The 19,073-nt window shown below is 46.7% G+C and overlaps 1 protein-coding gene across 10 annotated transcripts in view; it reads right to left on the bottom strand.

Moving 5' to 3' along the window:
* ARHGEF4 (Rho guanine nucleotide exchange factor 4) overlaps positions 1-19,073 on the bottom strand; it is a 210,985-nt gene that overhangs the window by 71,129 nt on the left and 120,783 nt on the right. For 2 of the 10 annotated variants that reach the window (XM_008998541.5, XM_035304087.3), the window contains exon 1: positions 6,601-7,226. The exons of the other annotated variants lie outside the window; for them this stretch is intronic. In XM_008998541.5, the coding sequence (XP_008996789.3) occupies positions 6,601-7,012 (412 nt within the window). In that variant the 5' untranslated portion in view covers positions 7,013-7,226. Of the gene's footprint in view, positions 1-6,600; positions 7,227-19,073 lie in introns of those variants that run through there. 10 annotated transcript variants of the gene reach the window in all.

Here is a 19,073-nt window from a genome sequence, read left to right as displayed (position 1 = left end):
TGCTAGGAAAATGCAAATGTATACCAACTGAGATATTACACACCTAACAGATGGCTTTTTTTTTTTTTTGAATGGAGTTTAGCTCTTGTTGCCCAGGCTGAAGTGCAATGGCGTGATCTTGGCTCACTGCAACCTTTACCTCTGGGGTTCAAGCGATTCTGCCTCAGCCTGCCAAGTGGCTGGGATTACAGGCATGCACCAGCTATGCCCGGCTACTTTTTGTATTTTTAGTAGAGATGGAATTTCACCATGTCGGTCAGGCTGGCCTTGAACTCCTGACCTCAGGTGATTCACCTGCCTTGGCCTCCCCAAGTGCTGGGATTACAGGTGTGAGCTACTGCGCCCAGCCTAGAATCGCTTAAAAAAATACTGGCAATACTAATGGTGAGAATATACGTCAAAAGGAACCGTAAAATGGTAAAGCTACTTAGAAAGAGTTGACAGTTTCTTTTCCTTTTTTTTTTTTTTTTTTTTTGAGACGGAGTTTCACTCCTGTTGCCCAGGCTGGAGTGCAATGGCATGATCTTGGCTCACTTCAAACTCCGCCTCCTGGGTTCAAGTAATTCTCCTGCCTCACTCAGCCTCCCAAGTAGCTAGGATTACAGGCATGTGCCACCACGACTAAATTTATATTTTAGTAAAGATGGGGTTTCTCCATGTTGGTCAGGCTGGTCTCAAACTCCCGACCTCAGGTGATCCACCCACCTTGGCCTCCCAAAGTGCTGGGACTGCAGGCATAAATCATCCCGTCCGACCCTGAAAGAGCTGACAGTTTCTTATATGGTCAAACACACAGTTACCATATAGCCCAGCAATGCACTCCTAGGTACTTACCAAGGGAAATTAAAACTTAATGCCCATATGAAGACTCACACACTAATGTTCACAGCAGCTTTATTTGTAACACCCTAACAGTTGGAACAATCTAAATATCCTTCAGCTAGCAAATGGATGACAAACTGTGGAACATCCATTTGCTGAAATACTATTTAGCAACTAAGAGTAAAAAAAACCTAAGGACAAATGCAACAACATGAGGATGAATCTCAAACACAATACATTAGGTGAAAGAAGCCAGAGTCAAAGGGCAACATGATATGATTCCATTTCTATGGCATCATGGAAGAGGCAAATCTGTAGGGATGGAGTCTAGATCAGCGAGGCATGGAAGGTGGAGGAAGGAGTGGACCACAAAGGGCTGCACTCATGTTCTGGGCGATAAAACTCTTCTATATTTTTATTATGGTGGTAGTTACCTGCATGTATTTGTCAAACTCTAAGAATTGTAAAGCAAAAAGTGTGCCTTTTCTGTATATAACTTTAAAAATAAATACAGATGGCCTCTGACATAACAGTAGTCTGACATAAGATTTTTTGACTTTACTATAGCATGAAAGTGATACCCATCAATAAAAACTGTACTTTGAGTACCCATACAACCATTCTGTTCTTACACTTTTAGTACAGTATTACAGGTAATATTCAATACTTTATTGTAAAATCAGCTTTGTGTTAGATGATTTTCCCAGCTGCAGGTTAATGTAAGTGTTCTGAGCATGTTTAAGGTAGGCTGGGCTAAGTTATAATGGTCAGTAGGTTAGGTGTACTAAATGCATTTCCTACTTAGGATATTTTCAGCTTATGAGTTTATCACATGTAACTCCACTGTAAGTTGAGGAACATCTCTAAGAGGAGACAGCAAGCAAGCAAAGTGGCCACAAAGACTTTCTGTTTAAAACCTCTCCACAACTCCAAATATCGTGGATAGTTTGTTCTCTTTCTTTTCTTTCTTTTTTTTTTTAGATGGAGACTTGCTCTGTCACCCAGCCTGGAGGGCAATGTGTCTCAGCTCACTGCAACCTCCTCCTCCGGGCTTCAAACGATTCTCCTGCCTCAGCCTCCCAAGTGGCTGGGACTACAGGTGCATGCCACCATATCAGGCTAATTTTTGTATTTTTAGTAGCAACGAGATTTCACTATGTTGGCCAGGCTGGTCTCAGACTTCTGACCTCAACCTCCCACAGTGCTGGGATTACCGGCATGAGTGACTGCGCCTGGCCGATATTTCCTAACTCTTAGCAGGGAGCTACAGCTGGCCTGTTTCTAGCCTCATCTCTTGCAATGTTCTTCATTTCACACATTTGCAATTGCTGCAGACTGAAAGCACCCAATGCAGTACCTAGCACAGGGGCTCAGGGCACACGGACTCCCTTCTTTCCTACTTCCTTCTGCATTATGTTAGTCCTCTCTCTCTCAAAAGCTGTTACCAAGCTCTGTTGCTTAGCAAGGCTAACTTGCAGGTATCAGGTCTCAGGGAGCACCTCCTTCCGAATGGTTTAGAGAAACCATTTCCTTCCTGATAGGTTGGGTCTGATGCTCCTACTTTAAGCTTCCTCATCTGTGTAGTAAAGGCTTGGGGATATTTAAACACTACAAATTCCAAACGAAGAACTGGCCCTTGACCAGCTCCTAGGAGATCGCCTCTAAGCCCTAGGAATATCCTAAGTGATCAGAGTGACTTTGTGTATCTGGGGCCTTGGGCTATGCCAGATAATTTCCACCAACAATGTGATTTATGGTTTGGGGGGCCTTAAACTACGCTGTTATTAGTCTGACCTCTGGAGGGGCTGGAGACTGGGTAATTAAGGCCAGTCTTGTGGGTGCTACATGCCTATATAACTGACTCCCAGTAAGAACCCTGAACACCAATGCTTGGGGACCTTCTCTGGTTGGCAGTATTTCACAGGTGTCACATATTGAGGCAGAGTGAATGAAGCTCTGTGCATGGAATTCCACAGGGGGACACCCGGAACTGCTGCCTGGTATCTCCTGGCCTCTGCTCTAAGTACCCTTTTCCTTTGTTGACTTCAGTCTGTACTCTTATGCTGGAATAAATCAGAACCTCTAGTATAACCATGTTTCTGAGCTCTGTGAATCCTAACAAAGCAACAGCTGAGGGTGGCTTGGGCAGCCCCATTCGTCGACCTGCGGGGTATGCTTCTGTCAGAGTGCTTAGCACACATAATGGGGCATTACCGTCTGTCTCCCTGTGCTGTGATTTCTTTAAGGGAAAGAAATGTGTATGATTCATCTACCGCCTCTAGAGCCTAGCACTGTGCTTGGAACACAACAGGTGTGAAATAAATGTCTGGTTGCAGGAGAGGAGTAGCCTGTGACGTTCCTGGGCCGGATGCATGCCGCAGAGGCCTGCAGGGAAAGGTTGAAGCAGCATAGCTTCTCCACCAAGAAGGGATCCCATGACACCGACCATGGAAAAGCAGGTGAAAGTGAAAACTGTCAGCCCCAGAAGCCCAAACTGAGAATTAAGCTTGTGTGATGACACATCCAGAACAGAAAGTGTGAAAGCCTCAGCTGAGTCCCAGCAGTGTGACAGCATGGCTGACAGGCTGGAGGTTCAGGGGGCCCGAGGGGAGATGAGAACAGTGGGGCAGAAAGAAGGGCAGTGGAAATTCCACCCCGTCAGCTACATTTCATATTCGGATCTGCCTCAAAGGGAAGTCCTCTCCACAGCCAGATGAATGGTATTTCAGTGCAAATGCCAACACAGAGCATTTAAGAGTCAAGAAGTCTTTTGAAAGTAAGGCGAGTCTAAAGGTCCCACCTGGATTCACTGTCTATTGCTCTGCTCTGCAAGGAAGCTGTCACTCAGTCCCAACCACTAACTTTTCAGATTACTGCTGGGAACTTGAAAAATGTTTAGCAACAGGCCCCATCACAAAACTCACACAATAATCAAGCAGATGGATCCCTTACTGGGAACTCTAAATCTTCCTTAAGAGAGAAACGCAGTTCAGTTAAACACACATGTGCTTTGTCTCAGCTGTTAGACTAGTCAAACAGAAACAATGTGCAACCAAGACCGACTCAGTGGGGAGCACCCCCCAGATCAATACCTCTAACTAGAGTCATGGCATTTTAGAGGCGATTAGCAAAGAGGTCAGATCTTTGTTTTTAATTTCCTTGCTTTGCAAATAGGAAAGCTGGCACCCAGGAAAAAGCCATGATTGTTGAATGAAAACAATAACACCAGCAGGTGTGTGAGCAGCCAGGACTATTCCAATGCACCAGCCAGACCGGCACACTACCGGTCCTTGCTGGCATAGACTGGCTGAAAACCCAGCAAAGGACCCCATCGTGCTACACCCACCTAGGCCTGAAGCTCTGCTCATACACAGCCTCATCGGGTAACCCTGGATAAGTTACAGCATCTCTGAGCCTATTTCAAATCCAGATTAGCAGGGAATATTGTACCTGGCATGTAGAAAGTACTCAAAAGATAACCTTCCTTTCCTCTTCCCTTCAAGTTCTCCTCCCTTACCAGCCTTTTCCAACTAGATTTCCTCACCTGAACCACATATTCAAAGAGGTCCTGTTTCCTCAATTCCTCCCAGGGAAGGGAAATGGCTAGTGCCACTGTAGAAGAGACGTGACTCTTAGGCACCACAGTTAATTCTGTCCAGGAATCCAGGTGAGAAGGACAGACAGCTTGCTTCAGAGTGACACAACTCTAAGGCATACATGGCAGTGTCTTTTTACACATCAAGTGTTGATCACTGCTTCTGCAGGTCCTACAAAACAGCAGGAAGAGGGGGCCGAGGGGATGAAGAGGTAACTTTAAATGTCTTCCTCAGTGCCTCTGTGGCTGGTTACTGACCAGCACTCTTGGCGCAGCGTGCTGCCTACAGACCTAGAGACACTCAGAACCCACCCTCAGTGGTGCAGTGTCTGTGAGGGGCGCAACATTCATTTCTGGGTCTTACATCAACTCTGACTACATCATGTTGTTTTAAACCCTGCCCTGCCATTGCTGAGCAGCCCTGGGCCCCTCAAAGAGCAAACTCCTGGGCCGCAGCTTTTACCCTGTCCTCCTTCCCCACCCCACACCCCCAACATACATACACAGACACACACACACACACACACACACACATACACTGTCTCTCTCTCTCTCTCTTTCTCACACACTCTTTCGAGATCTTCATGCAAACATCATTATCTCTGAAAATTGTCCAGGCTGCCTTTGTGTCCCTAGGTTGGTCTGGGAAGTCCTTGGATTTCAGGGCTGCCTAATAAACTTGGGTCTCTGCCATTTCCATCTGTCTCACTGGTGCAATTACCCTGGGATGGAAGGAAGAAAGGAGGAGGTGTCCCTGGGAGGACTGAGGCCACCTCCCTGAGCCGTTTGGCCTCTGGAAAGGAAGGAAAGCCATCTGAGTAAAGAAAGGGCCAGGGGTCCTCTGCCAGTTTCCTTCAGGACCCACTTAGGGTATGATCTAGCTTGGCATTTCCAAAATGGGTTCTATTTAAGATGCAGGGTGGAGAGAAAGTACAGTCTCCAGGGAACCGGGATGTGATGGAATCAGAGCTGCAGAACAATGAAAAACTCTCAGCTGGAGGAGACATCAACCGCTGGATTACTCCACTTTTTTGAGTTTCATGTGTTTGTTTTTGGAGAGGGAGATGAGTCATGGAGTGCTTAATGTAGAGGTCTGCATGTCCCTCACTTCCCTTTTCCAAACTCGCTGACCGCAAAGTGCTGAACCTGTCATCTAAGGTGCTCTCAGCCCAACCAGAGCCGATCTTGCTCTGTGCCTCCCCAACAAGGCCTGCGCTCCACATTCTGCCATCTGTATGGCCCCCTGCTCCTCTGGCTTTGATGCTCTGACTCTGGCCTCAGAGTATCATTCCACACCTATGTGAGGCCCTGCAGCTTTCACAGGCTGCATCTCCAGCTCCATGCACAAGCATGGTGGGTGTATAACTCTCTCATTTCCAGGCAGCAACTGTTGCCCTTTACAAACCCCACTGCAGAAGCTACAATATTTGAGAGTGTTTGCCAGAAGTGAAACATAAAGAATTCGGTCACTAAATAACCAAGGGTAGGGGATCACCATTCATAAAACCACTCTTGACTTCCTTACTCCATTAATATCTAGGGCCAAAATCTTGCTCTCAATCAGTAATCCAAATTCAGCCCTCCAGGTAGATTCGGGAGCACTACAGGGAGCACAGAGTCCCAGAGCAACGCCAGGTCCATAAAGCACACTCTTATTCAGAGGGCCCAGGACCAGCCCCCTCCGCTGGGAACCGCAGTTCTGGGGTCAGGACCAGGCGCACTCACAGCCAGGTGGCGCAATCTGTCCCGCCCTCGGCCAGCAGCGGCCCTCTTCCATCCTTCTGGCTTTACAGAGGCCAGCAGCTGCGGTAGGGAAAGCCAGACATGTGCAACTGGTCAAGAACAGTGTGGAGAAAGGAACACAGCACATCGGGCACCAAATTCTAGTCTCACCTTAATCACTCAGTTTCCCAGGTGAAAACGCGCCCTGGTATGGGGGCCAACAAGGTTCCGGCTATAACAGGTGGCCCACTGGTAGACGTGGATCAGAGAGACGGGTAGGGGGAATCGGAAAAACGAGAAAAAAAAGAAAAGGAATAGCAGGGCGAAGCAATGGGAAGGAAGAGACCAGGAGATGAAAATGACAGGCAGAAAGTGAGGGAGGAGAAGGAAAGGCAGGAAGGACGAGGGGCGCAAGAGCACTGACCCGGGCGCGCACGGCGCGGGGGCGGCGGCGCCCTTACCGGCGGTGGCCGAGCGCAGGCTCTCCAGGCTCCAGGAGCGGGACAGGGCGCCGCGCATGCCCCCGCTGCCGCCGCGGCCGCCACACACCACGCCGCTGCTGTCCGAGTCTGAGCCCGGGGACAGCCCGGCGCTGCTGCTGCTGCTAGTACCGAGGTCGCCGCTCGTCTGCCCGCTCGACTCGCTGGGGCATTGCTGCGCCCGCTTGCAGGCGGGCCCGAGCTCCAGCCACAGGCTCGGGGGAGGCTGGGCTGGGGGCGGCGGCGCAGCGGCAGCGGGGCTGCCGGGCGACTGGACGCGCGAGCCGGGGCCGGGGTCGCCGTAGGAGGGCGAGGGGCGTGCAGGCGGCCGAGCGGCGTCCTCGGCTCCATCCTCGTCGCAGCGCGATCGCCGCTCCGAGCCGGCTGACATCATGGGGCTCCGTTAAGGAGGCTCTCGGCCGGCCCCCCGCTCGGGCTCTGCGGCCGCGGCGGCGGGGACCCTCGGTAGGCTCGGGGCGCGCGTGGCTTAGAGCCAGGCCAGGCGCCTTCCGGGCAGGGCGCGACGCGTCAGCTCGCTGCCCACTCCCTGCCGCCCGGCGGGCGCTGAGCCGCGGCGGGGACCCGTGTGCGGGTCGCGGGCCCGGTTTGCTCGCGCTCACGCACGCGCGCACGCAGCCCTGGAGCGGCAGCGGCGGCGGGCGCGGGCGCGGGACTCTGGGTTGCCCTGGGTGCCCGCAGGGGCGCGCTGCCGCCACCTGCGTCCTCACGCGAGTGTCAGGACAGGGCCATCCTTAGGACGCGACGCCCAGGTTCACCGCGGCCGCCGTGGTGAGTAAGGCCGGCGGGCGCCCACTTTTCCTCGGGAAGGATTCCAGCTCCCACCGCTGGCGGCGCGCCCACGCCATCCAGGGCGAGGACGCAAGCAGGTGGCCCCGCTAGGTCCGGGGCAGAGACCCAGCGGGCAGGCGTGCGCGCCAGCGCGGGGCGCGCGCTCGGCCGGGACACGCCCCTCGTCTCGGCTCCGCCACGCGCACGGTGAGCGGGGACCACCTGGCGCCTGCGACCCTCCAGGCAGTACGGGCAGGAGCGCGCTCCACTCGGGGCGCACCCTGTGGTGAATAAGGCGGTGTGTGAAGTAGAGTCCTAGTCCATGCCAAACGATTTTAAAAGCGTGTGGGAGAGTTCAGTGGCCGGATTTTAGAGTGCAAGAGTTCAGACACGAAGATGGGGGCTACGAGGCACACAGCACGGAGCCAGGAATTACAGAGTTATTTTTTTTTCATGTGTGTATGTGTGAGGGAGTTGTGGATATGGAAGGGCATTACTATTTCATCTGTCCGTCCCAGTCCCTCATAGGTTCTGGTAGGTTCTTGGAGTCCACCCAGAGGGCAAGATACCTGGGTAGCTCTACACAGGTGACAAAAAGTCAGGATATGAAATGCAAATACAAATTCCAGGAAGTGAAAAACTGTGGGAAACTTGGTCTTCCTTTGGGGGTTGAGGGGCAGTCGTGATAGGGGCTAATCAGGGCTGCTGACGGCCTTCCCCTGTCCCCCCGCCATATACACAGCATCATCATTCCCCCAAAGCCTTTGGGGGCTGGTTCTACTGTAAGCGGCAGAAGTAGTGAGAGGGAGAGGATGAAATGAGAGGTGCAGGCGGTGCTCCAGCACACCAGCTAGTATAGGGTGGGTGCTAGAAAGCTGGGCAGTTGCTGCCCTTCCCTCCAAATGGACTGGGGTCCATTTCCTGTGGCCCACCTCCATCCTGACATTGTATATGCTCCCAGCTCTGTACCATAAGTGGCCCTGCAACTTCATAGATGCTGTCTCCTCTCCCTGTGAGACCTCTAGTATCTTGTCTATCATGAGTATATATATGAATATTGAACCTAACAACCCAGGGGCTGGGGCAGTGGGCTACCACAGACCTAGGTAGACTGGAAGCTATGTACATGCATAAGGTAATGGCCGGTGTTGCTGGGTGTTTAATTGATGGGAATTGGGGGGGTAACTCAGCCAGATCATCACATCAAGGCCCCCTCCTAAGTTCCTCCAGGAAAGTGTGCCGTTCCTGGCCATTCTATACCCAGGACACACCCTTCCAGCCTCTGCTTCCTTTTGTTTTTGAGATGGAGTCTTGCTCTGTCACCAGGCTGGAGTGCAGTGGCGCAATCTCGGCTCATTGCAACCTCCGACTCCCTGGTTCAAGCGATTCTCCTGCCTCAACCTCCCGAGTAGCTGGAATTACAGGCACACACCACGTCGCCCTGCTAATTTTTGTATTTTTAGTAGAGACGGGGTTTCACCATGTTGGCCCGATCTCCAGATCTCATGTTGGCAGATCTCCTGACCTTGTGATCCACCTGCCTGGACAACGCAAAGTGCTGGGATTATAGGCATGAGCCACCACACCTGGCCTGCTTCCATTCTTTCTTGTCCTTGGGAAGAGCAGCTCTCCCATTCCTCATCCCTCATGTAGGCTCCTCTGCATGGGGTCACCATCTGTGTCCTACAGCTGTCCTTTGAAGGCTTCAAGCTCAGCCCTGGTGTGTGGGGAAGGGATGGCCACTGCCAGAGTCCACTACCTGCTCCTAGGCCATCAGCAACTCTTGTGGGGTTGACCGCCAAAATCAATGTCCAAGTTGTCCATTTCTCTCTTACTTCACTGCTACCACCGCCATACCGTGCTCGGCAATGGTCCCATCCACTGAGCAGCCCCAGAGAGCTCTAAAATACACATAAATCACATCTTGCTCCTCTCCTGCATCAGTATCTTCAGAGGCTTCCCTTCACACTTTATAAGACCTGGGAGATGCTGCATGTTCTGCCCGACTGATTTCTCTGCCTCCTCCTGTTCTTCTCTGTCCCATGCTTCCTGCACTTCTGCCACAGCTGACACCTTGCTGCTCTTCCTTCTCACCTCAGGGCCTGGCACTTACTGTCCCTTTCACCTGGGATGCTCTTCTCTTGGCTTTTCATGGCTTGGCTCCTTCTTGGTCTTCAGATCTCAGTGAATGTCCCTCATCAATGAGGCCTCACTGATTCCTTCCCAGCACTTATTCTGTCAGTGGCTTGCTGCTTCTCCTGTGTCTGTGCCCTGCAGACCAGGTGCACTGTGAGGGCAGAGGGGCCTTACCCACCACTGTGTCCAGGGAGTACAGCACACCTGCTGCAGGCTTCCTGCTGGGCAATCAGCCAAGGAGGAATTAGGGGGATGGACCCCACGGCCAGCTAGGCAGGAAGAAGATTCTCGTTGTCCCGGTTCAGGACTTTTAGGGGCCTGTGGTGTGCTACTAAGTGGAGGGTGCCATGCTAGTGCATACAGATGGCCATGGCCTGAGCAGATGGAGCCTATGTGAGCCACTGTATCAGCCAGACAGTTGAACCCCATGCTTTTACTCAGTCCGTTTCCGTTTTCAGTCTTCCGGAGACCTCAGTAAATGTGAATCAGGTCTCTTGTCCTAGCTGTCCTGTGGGAAAAGGTAGAGTGTCCCCATTTGAGCTCCAATGTGAAAAGGGGATCCACGTTTCCTAAGACCCTGGCATTGAGGACAGCTGAAATTAACATTTAGCATCAAAGGTGCTGGAGCTCTTTGGGGACAAAGACTGGTGCAGGGAGACTTAGCTGCCTTCACCAGGGGAAGATTCCGTCCCCATAGGCCCACTTCTGATACTATTAAAAGAGAGAGACGATCCCTTTACCATCACATGGTAGGTTTAAAATCATAAATAATCATTTAGGGGCATTTACATATATTGTTCATATACAGTCACATGTTGCTGAACAAGGATATGTTCTGAGAAATGTGTTGGTAGGTGATTTTCTTGTGCGAACATCATAGAGTATACTTACACAAACCTAAACGTGCAGCCTACTGAATACCTAGGCTATATGGTATAGCCTATTGCTCCTAGGATCCAAACCTGTACAGCATGTCACAGTAGTGAATACTGTAGGCTGGTAAGTGTTCTTGTGTCTAAACATATCAAAACATAGGAAAGGCACAATAAAAGTGTAGTATAAATATTAACATGGTAATGGTATACTTGTATAAGAGACTAATATGAATAGAACTTGCAGAACTGGAATTTGTTCTGTGATGTGTATAAAGTCTACATAGTGTACAGTAATGTCCTAGGCCTTCACATTCGCCCACCATCTGATGATTTTTTTAGCTCTATTATAATCTTAGGGGACCATCATGGTTGACATAATCTGTAACTGATCAAAATGCCATTAAGTGGCACATGACTGTATATATGTTGCGTGCATATATATTGTGTGTATATGTATGCAACATGTGTGTATGTATAGATGAATTCATAACGCAGTGTCTTTATCAGAAAGGTCAACACTGAAGGTTCTGTGTTTTTTGAGGCTGGCTTGATAATGGGAAAGTGGCAAATGAAATTCTATTATTGTACATGTAAAAACAGAAACACAACGAGATCAAAGCTTGTCTGAGTCTAAAGACGGGCTTCTGCCCTGTCTCTCCTAGTTAACCCAGCACTTCAGTTTCCACAACAGTGCTGGATGGAAAGAAGCCCAAGGCCACAGTGATGTGGGTTCAATCCTGGGTTCAGTTCTGTCTCTTACTAGTTGTGACCTGAGGCCAATTACTTAATCTTCCTGCATCATTCTCTTTTCATTCACAAATAGGAATACTGACAACTACTTTTGCAGAAATATTGTACGGATTCAGTGCAATGATGTGTACATATGCAGCCACACCTAGCAATGTCTGAAATATTAGCTGGTATTTATTAAGCATATATCAGATGTGAGGTGCTTTGCATATATTATTTAATCTCTACAACTTTATCTGATAGCTACCATTTTAGCCCCATTTTACCACTGAAGTTAACTGAGGCTCAGAATAATCCAAGATTACACACCCAGGAAGTGGCAGAATTGGTTCCAGTGCTTGCCATGCATGCTTTGAACCATGGTGCAACCACTGATTCCTTTTCTCCCCATTTGGAGGATTCCCCAGACACTTTGTGCTGGAATACCATCATTGTCTTTGGCAAATGACACTGTAAACCTCCTATGTGCAGAACATCATGCTAGCTGCTGGGGATATAAGAAGGAAGTTTAAGAGGTATATCTAGGCCTGGTGCAGTGGCTCATGCCTGTAATCCCAGCACTTTGGGAGGCTGAGGCAGGCAGATCACTTGAGATCAGGAGTTCAAGACCATTCTGGCCATCATGAAGAAATCCTGTCTCTTCTAAAAATACAAACATTAGCTGGGTGTGGTGGCACATGCCTGTAGTCCTAGCTACTCAGGAGGCTGAGGCAGGAGAATCACTTGAACTTGGGATGCTGGCTGAGAACCAGTGAGCTGAGATCATGCCACTACACTCCAGCCTGGGCAACAGAGTGAGACCCCATCTCAAAAAAAAAAAAAAGAAAGAAAGAAAGAAAGAAAAGAAATGTATCTAGATATACCATGAGCACAGCCATTCAACATCTGTTCTAAGACTCTCGCTGAAATGATCAATACTAGAGAAAATGAGATTGACTTTTGCAGGATAGTGAGAGGAACTCCACTAACCTGCTCCGCAGTGAAACTGGTGAATATTGTTTTAAAAACAACCATTTTAAACCTCTGGAATGGTCCTGAAGAGTAAACAGCAAATGAAGAAACATCTATTCAAGGCCAGACCCAGTGCCTGATGCCTGTAATCCCAGCACTTTGGGAGGCCGAGGTGGGCAGACCACTTGAGGTCAGGAGTTCAAGACCAGCCTGGCCGACATGGTGAAACCCTCTCTCTACTAAAAATACAAAATTTAGCTGGGTGTAGTGACACACACCTGTAGTCCCAGCTACTCGGGATGCTGAGGTGGGAGAATTGCTTGAACCAGGGGAGTGAAGGTTGCAGTGAGCCGAGATTGTGCCACTACACTCCAGCCTGGGTGACAGTCTCCAAAAAAAAAAAGAAAAAAAAAAAAAAGGTGCGGTGACTCACACCAGTAATCCCAGCACATTGAGGCAGGCAGATCACAAGGTCAGGAGTTTGAGACTAGCCTGGCCAACATGGTGAAACCCTGTCTCTACTAAAAATACAGAAAAATAGCTGGGCATGCTGGCAGGTGCCTGTAATCCCAGCTACTCAGGAGGCCTTTCAAAAAAGAAAAGAAAAAGAAACATCTATTCAAGGAAATCAATGACAATTCAGTAAGAAAGGTGAGAATCTGTAGGGTTTTAACCAAGATTGTTCCCCTCTCCCCCTTTACAGCTCAGTAAGGCAGAGACTCCACTCCAGACTACAGCCGGCAACACAGGGCTCCTTCTCCCCCAACCTCTCAGCCAGCAATCTTTCTTCCCTGGAAGAGCAGGACAGCGGCATTTCTCATCCTGCCCCTGGCCATCTGTTGCTGAGGCTCAGTCCAGAAACCACCTATTACTGGTGAGAGTGGTAAGCCAGGGTGGCTTCCTTCTTTGGCAAGCTGAGAATACTGAGGCTTGGATAGCCTTTCCCCCTGCTTGTAAGGTGGTGGTTCCATGGTAGGAGGGGCAAGGGGAGAGGACCTTAAGCTACTGCTCTTCCTCCCCAAGGGCTCCACTGAGTGTCACTCATAGAGAAGCTTGCCATTGTCCCCACCCAAGAGCTAGGGCTCAAAGATTTTGCCTGGGGGAAGCAGGTTGTAAAAGAGATAGCTCCTGATCTCTTCCTAAAGGAACTGGCCTCCTTTGTAAGCATGGAGAAGCTGAAACCTAAAGGTGTTTTCAAGAACAGTGGAGGTTGCAGTGAAGGGAATTGAGAGGAAATGTGTGGCTCTAATGGAGATACAGCCTGGACTATAACCCCACTGGTTTGTATGAGAGAACAGAGAATAAGGCAGCTGGGAGGAGCCCTTCTAGGATCAGAAGAAATACCACACACTGACCTCAGAAAGCGTTCCTTTCTGAGGTGTGCCAGAATTTGATTGGATTAGCTTGTAAAGCAATTTATGCCCTAGAACAATATTGAAAATAACAGAACAATCAGCAACCAATGAGTGGAGATTCACAGTGTGATGTGGTCAGAGAAATATAGAAGAGAGCCCTAGTAAAGCCACTGTCATCCATGGTGACTGTGGCCATACCCAGCACTATATCTCCTTTAGGAGGCACACGAGAAGCTTAACCCCACAGGAAAGGAAATAGACTAGTTACTTAAGCAAATAACAGTAGCAAACCCAGTGGGGAAGCATTTCTCAGAGTGGCTATAATATTATCTAAAATGTCCTGTTTCCAACCAAAAATTATGAGATATGCAAAGGAGCAGGAAAGTTTGACCCATATAATGGGGAAAAAAGCAGGCAATAGAAACTGCCTGTGAGAATGACTACATGTCAGCTTTATCATATCCAAAGTAGTAATTTTAAACATGTTCACAGAACTAAAGGAAACATCATTAAAAGACAGAGACTGGCTGGGTGCAGTGGCTCATGCCTATAATCCCCACACTTTGGGAGGCCGAGGCAGGGGGATCATGAGGTCAGAAGTTCAAGACCAACCTGGCCAACATGGTGAAACTCTGTCTCTACTAAAAATATGAAAAATTATCTGGGCGTAGTGGCAGGTGCCTGTAATCCCAGCTACTCGCTGAGATTAGGAGAATCACTTGAACCCAGGAAGTGGAGATTGCAGTAAGCAGAGATCATGCCACAGCACTCCAGCCTGGGCAACAGAGTGAGACTCCATCTCCAGAAAAAGAAAAAAAAAAAAAGATGAAGATATAGTGACAATGTCTCATCAAACAGAATATCAGTGAACACATTCAACATTTTTTAAAAAGGAAATTTTGGAGTTGAAAGTACAATAATTGAAATAAAAAGTTCACTGGAAGGGCTCAACAGCAGTTTGAACAGATGGAAGAAATAATTAGCACACTTGAAGCTAGATCGATAGAAATTACACAAGCCAAAGTACAGAGGGAAAACCATGAAAAAAATGAACAGAGCCTCAGAGATGTGTAGGACACCATTAAATGCACCAACATATGTGTAATGGGAATATCAGAAAGAGAGAGAGAAAGGAGAAGAGGAAAATATTCAAAGAAATAATGGCCAAAAACTTTCCAAATTTATTGAAAAACAATAACCTACATACCCAGAAAACTCAGTTATTTCCAAGTAAAATAATTCCAGAGATCCACAAACAGACACATCACAGTAAAAATGTTGAAAGTAAAAGACAAGGAGGAATATCCTAAAAGCTGCAAGGGAATAGCAGTGAACAACATATAACTTATCAAGCCTTCTTCAATACGATCAACAGTTAACTTCTTAGCAGAAACTATAGAAGCCAAAAAACAGTTGGATAGTGTGTTAAATGTGCTAAACGGATTTTTTAAGGAAACCTTGGCAACTAAGAAATCTTTGTGCAGAAAGCTAACCATTCAAAAATGAAGACTAAATAAGGATTTTCCCAGATAAACAAAACTGAGAGAATTTCTTGCTAGTAGACCTAACTTATAAGAAATACTAAAAGGAGTTATTTAGACTGAAAGCAAGTGACCCCAGATGATAATGTAAATCCACATGAATACAAAAAGGGTACTAGAAAAGGTAATTATGTAATTATAAAAAACACTATATATTCTTATCTTTTCCTTTCTTCTCTTAACTAACAAGCAATTATATAAAATAATATGTGTATACTGTATTATTGAGCATATAACATAGAAATGTAATACATGTCATAACAGCATAAAGGAAGTAGATGAGAAAAAGCTATAATGGACTAAGAAAATGGTGACAGATAGTAATCATTTTACGAAGGTGCTGATGGGTTTATAACATCAATAGGTATAATATGTATAACAATCATACCATAAAAAAGGGAGAAGGGAATATAGCTATAAAGCAGTAATAGTTCTATATATTACTGGAATTAAGTTAGTATAAATCTGAAGTTGATGCTGGTAAGTTATATATATATGTATATACATATATATGCTAAACCCTAAAGCTACCACTAAAAACAAACCTCAGAAAATTTAGTGAAAGAATCATTCATAAAACTAAAATACATTAGAAAATATTCACTCAGTGAAAAAGAAGACAGTAAAGAAGGAATAGAGCAATAAAAAGATGAGACAGAGAAAAGAAGAAGTAACTGTAGACATAAATCCAAATATATGGATAATAACACTACATGTGAGTGGATTAAATAACCCAATCAAAAGGCAGAGAGTGTCAGATTGTATAAAAAACATGATCCAACTATACACATATCTTGTTTTTTGTGCTTCACAGATAGTGTGTTTTTTACATTTGTAGGTTTGTGACAACACTGCATTGAATAAGTTGATCGGTGCCATTTTTCCAACAGAATGTGCTCACTTTGCATCTCTATGTCACATTTTGGAAACTTTCTCAATATCTCAAACTTTTTCATTGTTATTATATCTGTTAAGTTAATCTGTAAACAGTGATCTTTGATGTTACTACTGTAATAGTTTTAGGGATCAACTGTGCCCATAGAAGTTGGCAAATTTAATCAATAAATGATGTGTGTTCTGACTGCTACACCGACCATCCATTCCTCTGTCTCTCCCCCTCTCCTTGGGCTTCCCCATTCCAAGATACACAATATGGAAATTAGGCCAATTAATAACCCAGTAATGGCCTTTAAGTGTTCAAGTGAAAGGAGGAGTCACATTATCTCTAACATTAAATCAAAAGCTAGAAACAATTCAGTTTAGTAAGGAAGGCATGTCTAAACTCAAGATGGCCCAGAAGCTAGGCCTCCAAGCCAAACAGTCAATTCTGAATGTGAAGGAGAAGTTCTTGTAGGAAATTACAAGTGCTACTCCAGTTAGCACATGAATGGTAAGAAAGTGAAATAGCTTTATTGAGATAGGAAGAGAGTTTTAGTAGTCTAGATAGAAGATCAAATCAGCCACAACACTCTTTTAAGAAAAGACTCTAACTCTTTTCAATTCTATAAGACAGAGAAATGAGGTCTATGAAGACAGAGAAGCTATAAAAGAAAAGGCTGAACCTAGCAGAGGTTGGTTAAGAGAGCATCCTTTACTAGTACTGGAAACTGAAGAAAGGTGTCAGCCACAAGACACAATGAAGTGGCTTGAAGAAAGGTGACCTACAGCTTGTGAAATAACCATACCACCATGTAATCTTGGTAAAACACTGCCCACCCTTCCAAAGCCACAGGCATGAATTCTGGAGACACCAGGGACTCATGGAGTTGTACCTGGCCCTGCTGGCTCCACTGAGAGAGGGCCGGGTGTGGTGGGGTTTATCTTGGGCACCGACTTGCCAGGAAGAGGTGGCCTGCTCCCATATCAGGCTGATTCTTGGCCAACCCTCCAAACAGGGGGAAGAAATTCTAGTGAGGGGGAGGTGCTTCATGCCAGGACTGCCGATGGCTCTGGCCAAGCCTTTTGGCACTGACTCATGGCATTCATCACAAGAAAGCCTTGCTGTCCTCATCCTACTTTGGCTGTGTTTGAAGGATCTGAACAGGAACCCATAACAATCTCTGAAAGAGTGCTACTTCCAGTGCAGTACTGCTGGGGGAGGTCTGCTGTCTTCATGAATGAGCAAATAAAGACATTTCACCTGTTAATAAAAAACCTCAAAAGAGGCCAGGCGTGGTGGCTCATGCCTGTAATCCCAGCACTTTGGGAGGCTGAGGTAGGTGATCATCTGAGGTCAGGAGTTCAAGACCAGCCTGACCAACATGGCGAAACCCCATCTCTACTAAAAATACAAAAATTAGCCAGGCATGGTAGCGGGTGTGTGTAATCCCAGCTACTTGGGAGGCTGAGGCAGGAGAATTGCTTGAAGCCAGGAGGTGGAGATTGCAGTGAGCTGAGATGGATCATGCCACTACACTCCAGCCTGGGCTGGAGTCTGAAAAAAAAAAATCCTCAAAAGAAGAGCAGATGAATTTGGAAATGAACCGAAATTTGGAAATAGTTAGAACACTTTACAAAAATCATGATGTTCAGTTCTTAATGACTTCAAAAGGAAATTGGAAAGATTGTTGCAGATTAAAAACAGGATCACCGAATCACAAACTGCCAGTGAATACAGTGAACACAGGTGAGGAAAAAAAAAAAAAAGAAAAGAAAACTAAGCAGAAGATGAAACTGAGGAATTTTCCCAGAATTGAGCAAAAATTGATCAAAAATTGAGAATGATGAGAGGTTCCAGGGATAGAAACTAGAAATACAATCTGTGTAAAGTAGAAATCTTAAGAAGTCAGGAACAGATCAGTTAAAGTGGAAGCAGTAATTAAGAAAAGAAAAGAAAACTTTCCTAAGCTAAACTCAGAGATCCAGGCTAGTCCCTCCCCTTATCCTTACGAGATAGGAAAACAGGAGCGATTACTCCTTTTTTGAAGGAAAAGGAATCTGATTAATTCCTTGCAGGATTTCTGCAAAAAAAGAAAGAAAAAAGGAAACAAAGATATGGAGAAATAGAGGAAAACAGGATCTATCACTCCTTTTTTGAAGAAAATTTGAAGAATTTCTGCAAAAAAGAAAAAAGGAACCTGACATATGGGGAAATAGAGAGATGTGTCCAGTTTCTCACCCCAGGACAAACTGTGGCCAGAGCCCTGACCTCTGACTTCCAGAGCAGTGCCCTAGATGTGCACACTGCTATCATTGAGGTTTTAAATTTTCTTCTGCAATGAACTCATTTGCCAGTTAATTCAAGTGACACACTGAAATAATAGGAAAATACGATTATGAAGCTCTGAATTTTAAGGAGGTATTGACTTGAAAGGCCAAAATCAGCTTTGAGGATTCTCTCTGGAAAAAAGATTCCTCTCCCCGGTTACTGTCCTTTCCACAAGACTTTAAATAACTCTATGACTTAATGAAGGGCTCGTGCAAGAAATTGGCAAAGTCTGTTCAACAGTTGTCAAGCACCTTTTCATAACTTTGTGAGTTTAAGATCACAATTGTATGTGGGAAAGAATAAAAGTCCACTTAACAATGCAGCCTAAATATTTCCATCTGCTGATGGACAACCACATGTCCACCAGCTAATCTGAGCAGCCAGCTCCTGCAGGACCAGCTGCATCAGAGCTGATTCCTTAGCATATGCCTTATATACCAAACTCCAGCATTCGGGGCTGACCACCATGCATCATCATCCTCTGCCTCACCACACTGGCTTTCTATGAGTCTTCAGCACCGACAGAACCTGACTACCAACAGCCTCCACTGCCAGCCCATTCCTCCCAAACATGGACAAACATGTGTTTGACAGGCGTGGCTGTTTTGTTTTTCTATCTTAGGGAATTGCCCTTGTTTATTTTTCTTCAACACCAGATTTGGCCCCTTCCTCTAACAGCTATGAGCTTTTAGACTATAAGATCACCAGCTAAAACAATCTGTACCTACTCAAGACCTGAGACCCCACATCTGTCCTTCCACCGGAAGACAGATGTTACACATAAAGAGACCCCATCCTGGCTCTCACCTGTGGCCCAATTCCCTTCTAACACAGAAAGCCAGGCCTTTTA

Source organism: Callithrix jacchus, chromosome 6 (genome assembly GCF_049354715.1).
Source record: "Callithrix jacchus isolate 240 chromosome 6, calJac240_pri, whole genome shotgun sequence".
Taxonomy (NCBI): domain Eukaryota; kingdom Metazoa; phylum Chordata; class Mammalia; order Primates; family Cebidae; genus Callithrix; species Callithrix jacchus.
This window is presented reverse-complemented; position numbering and strand designations above follow the sequence as displayed.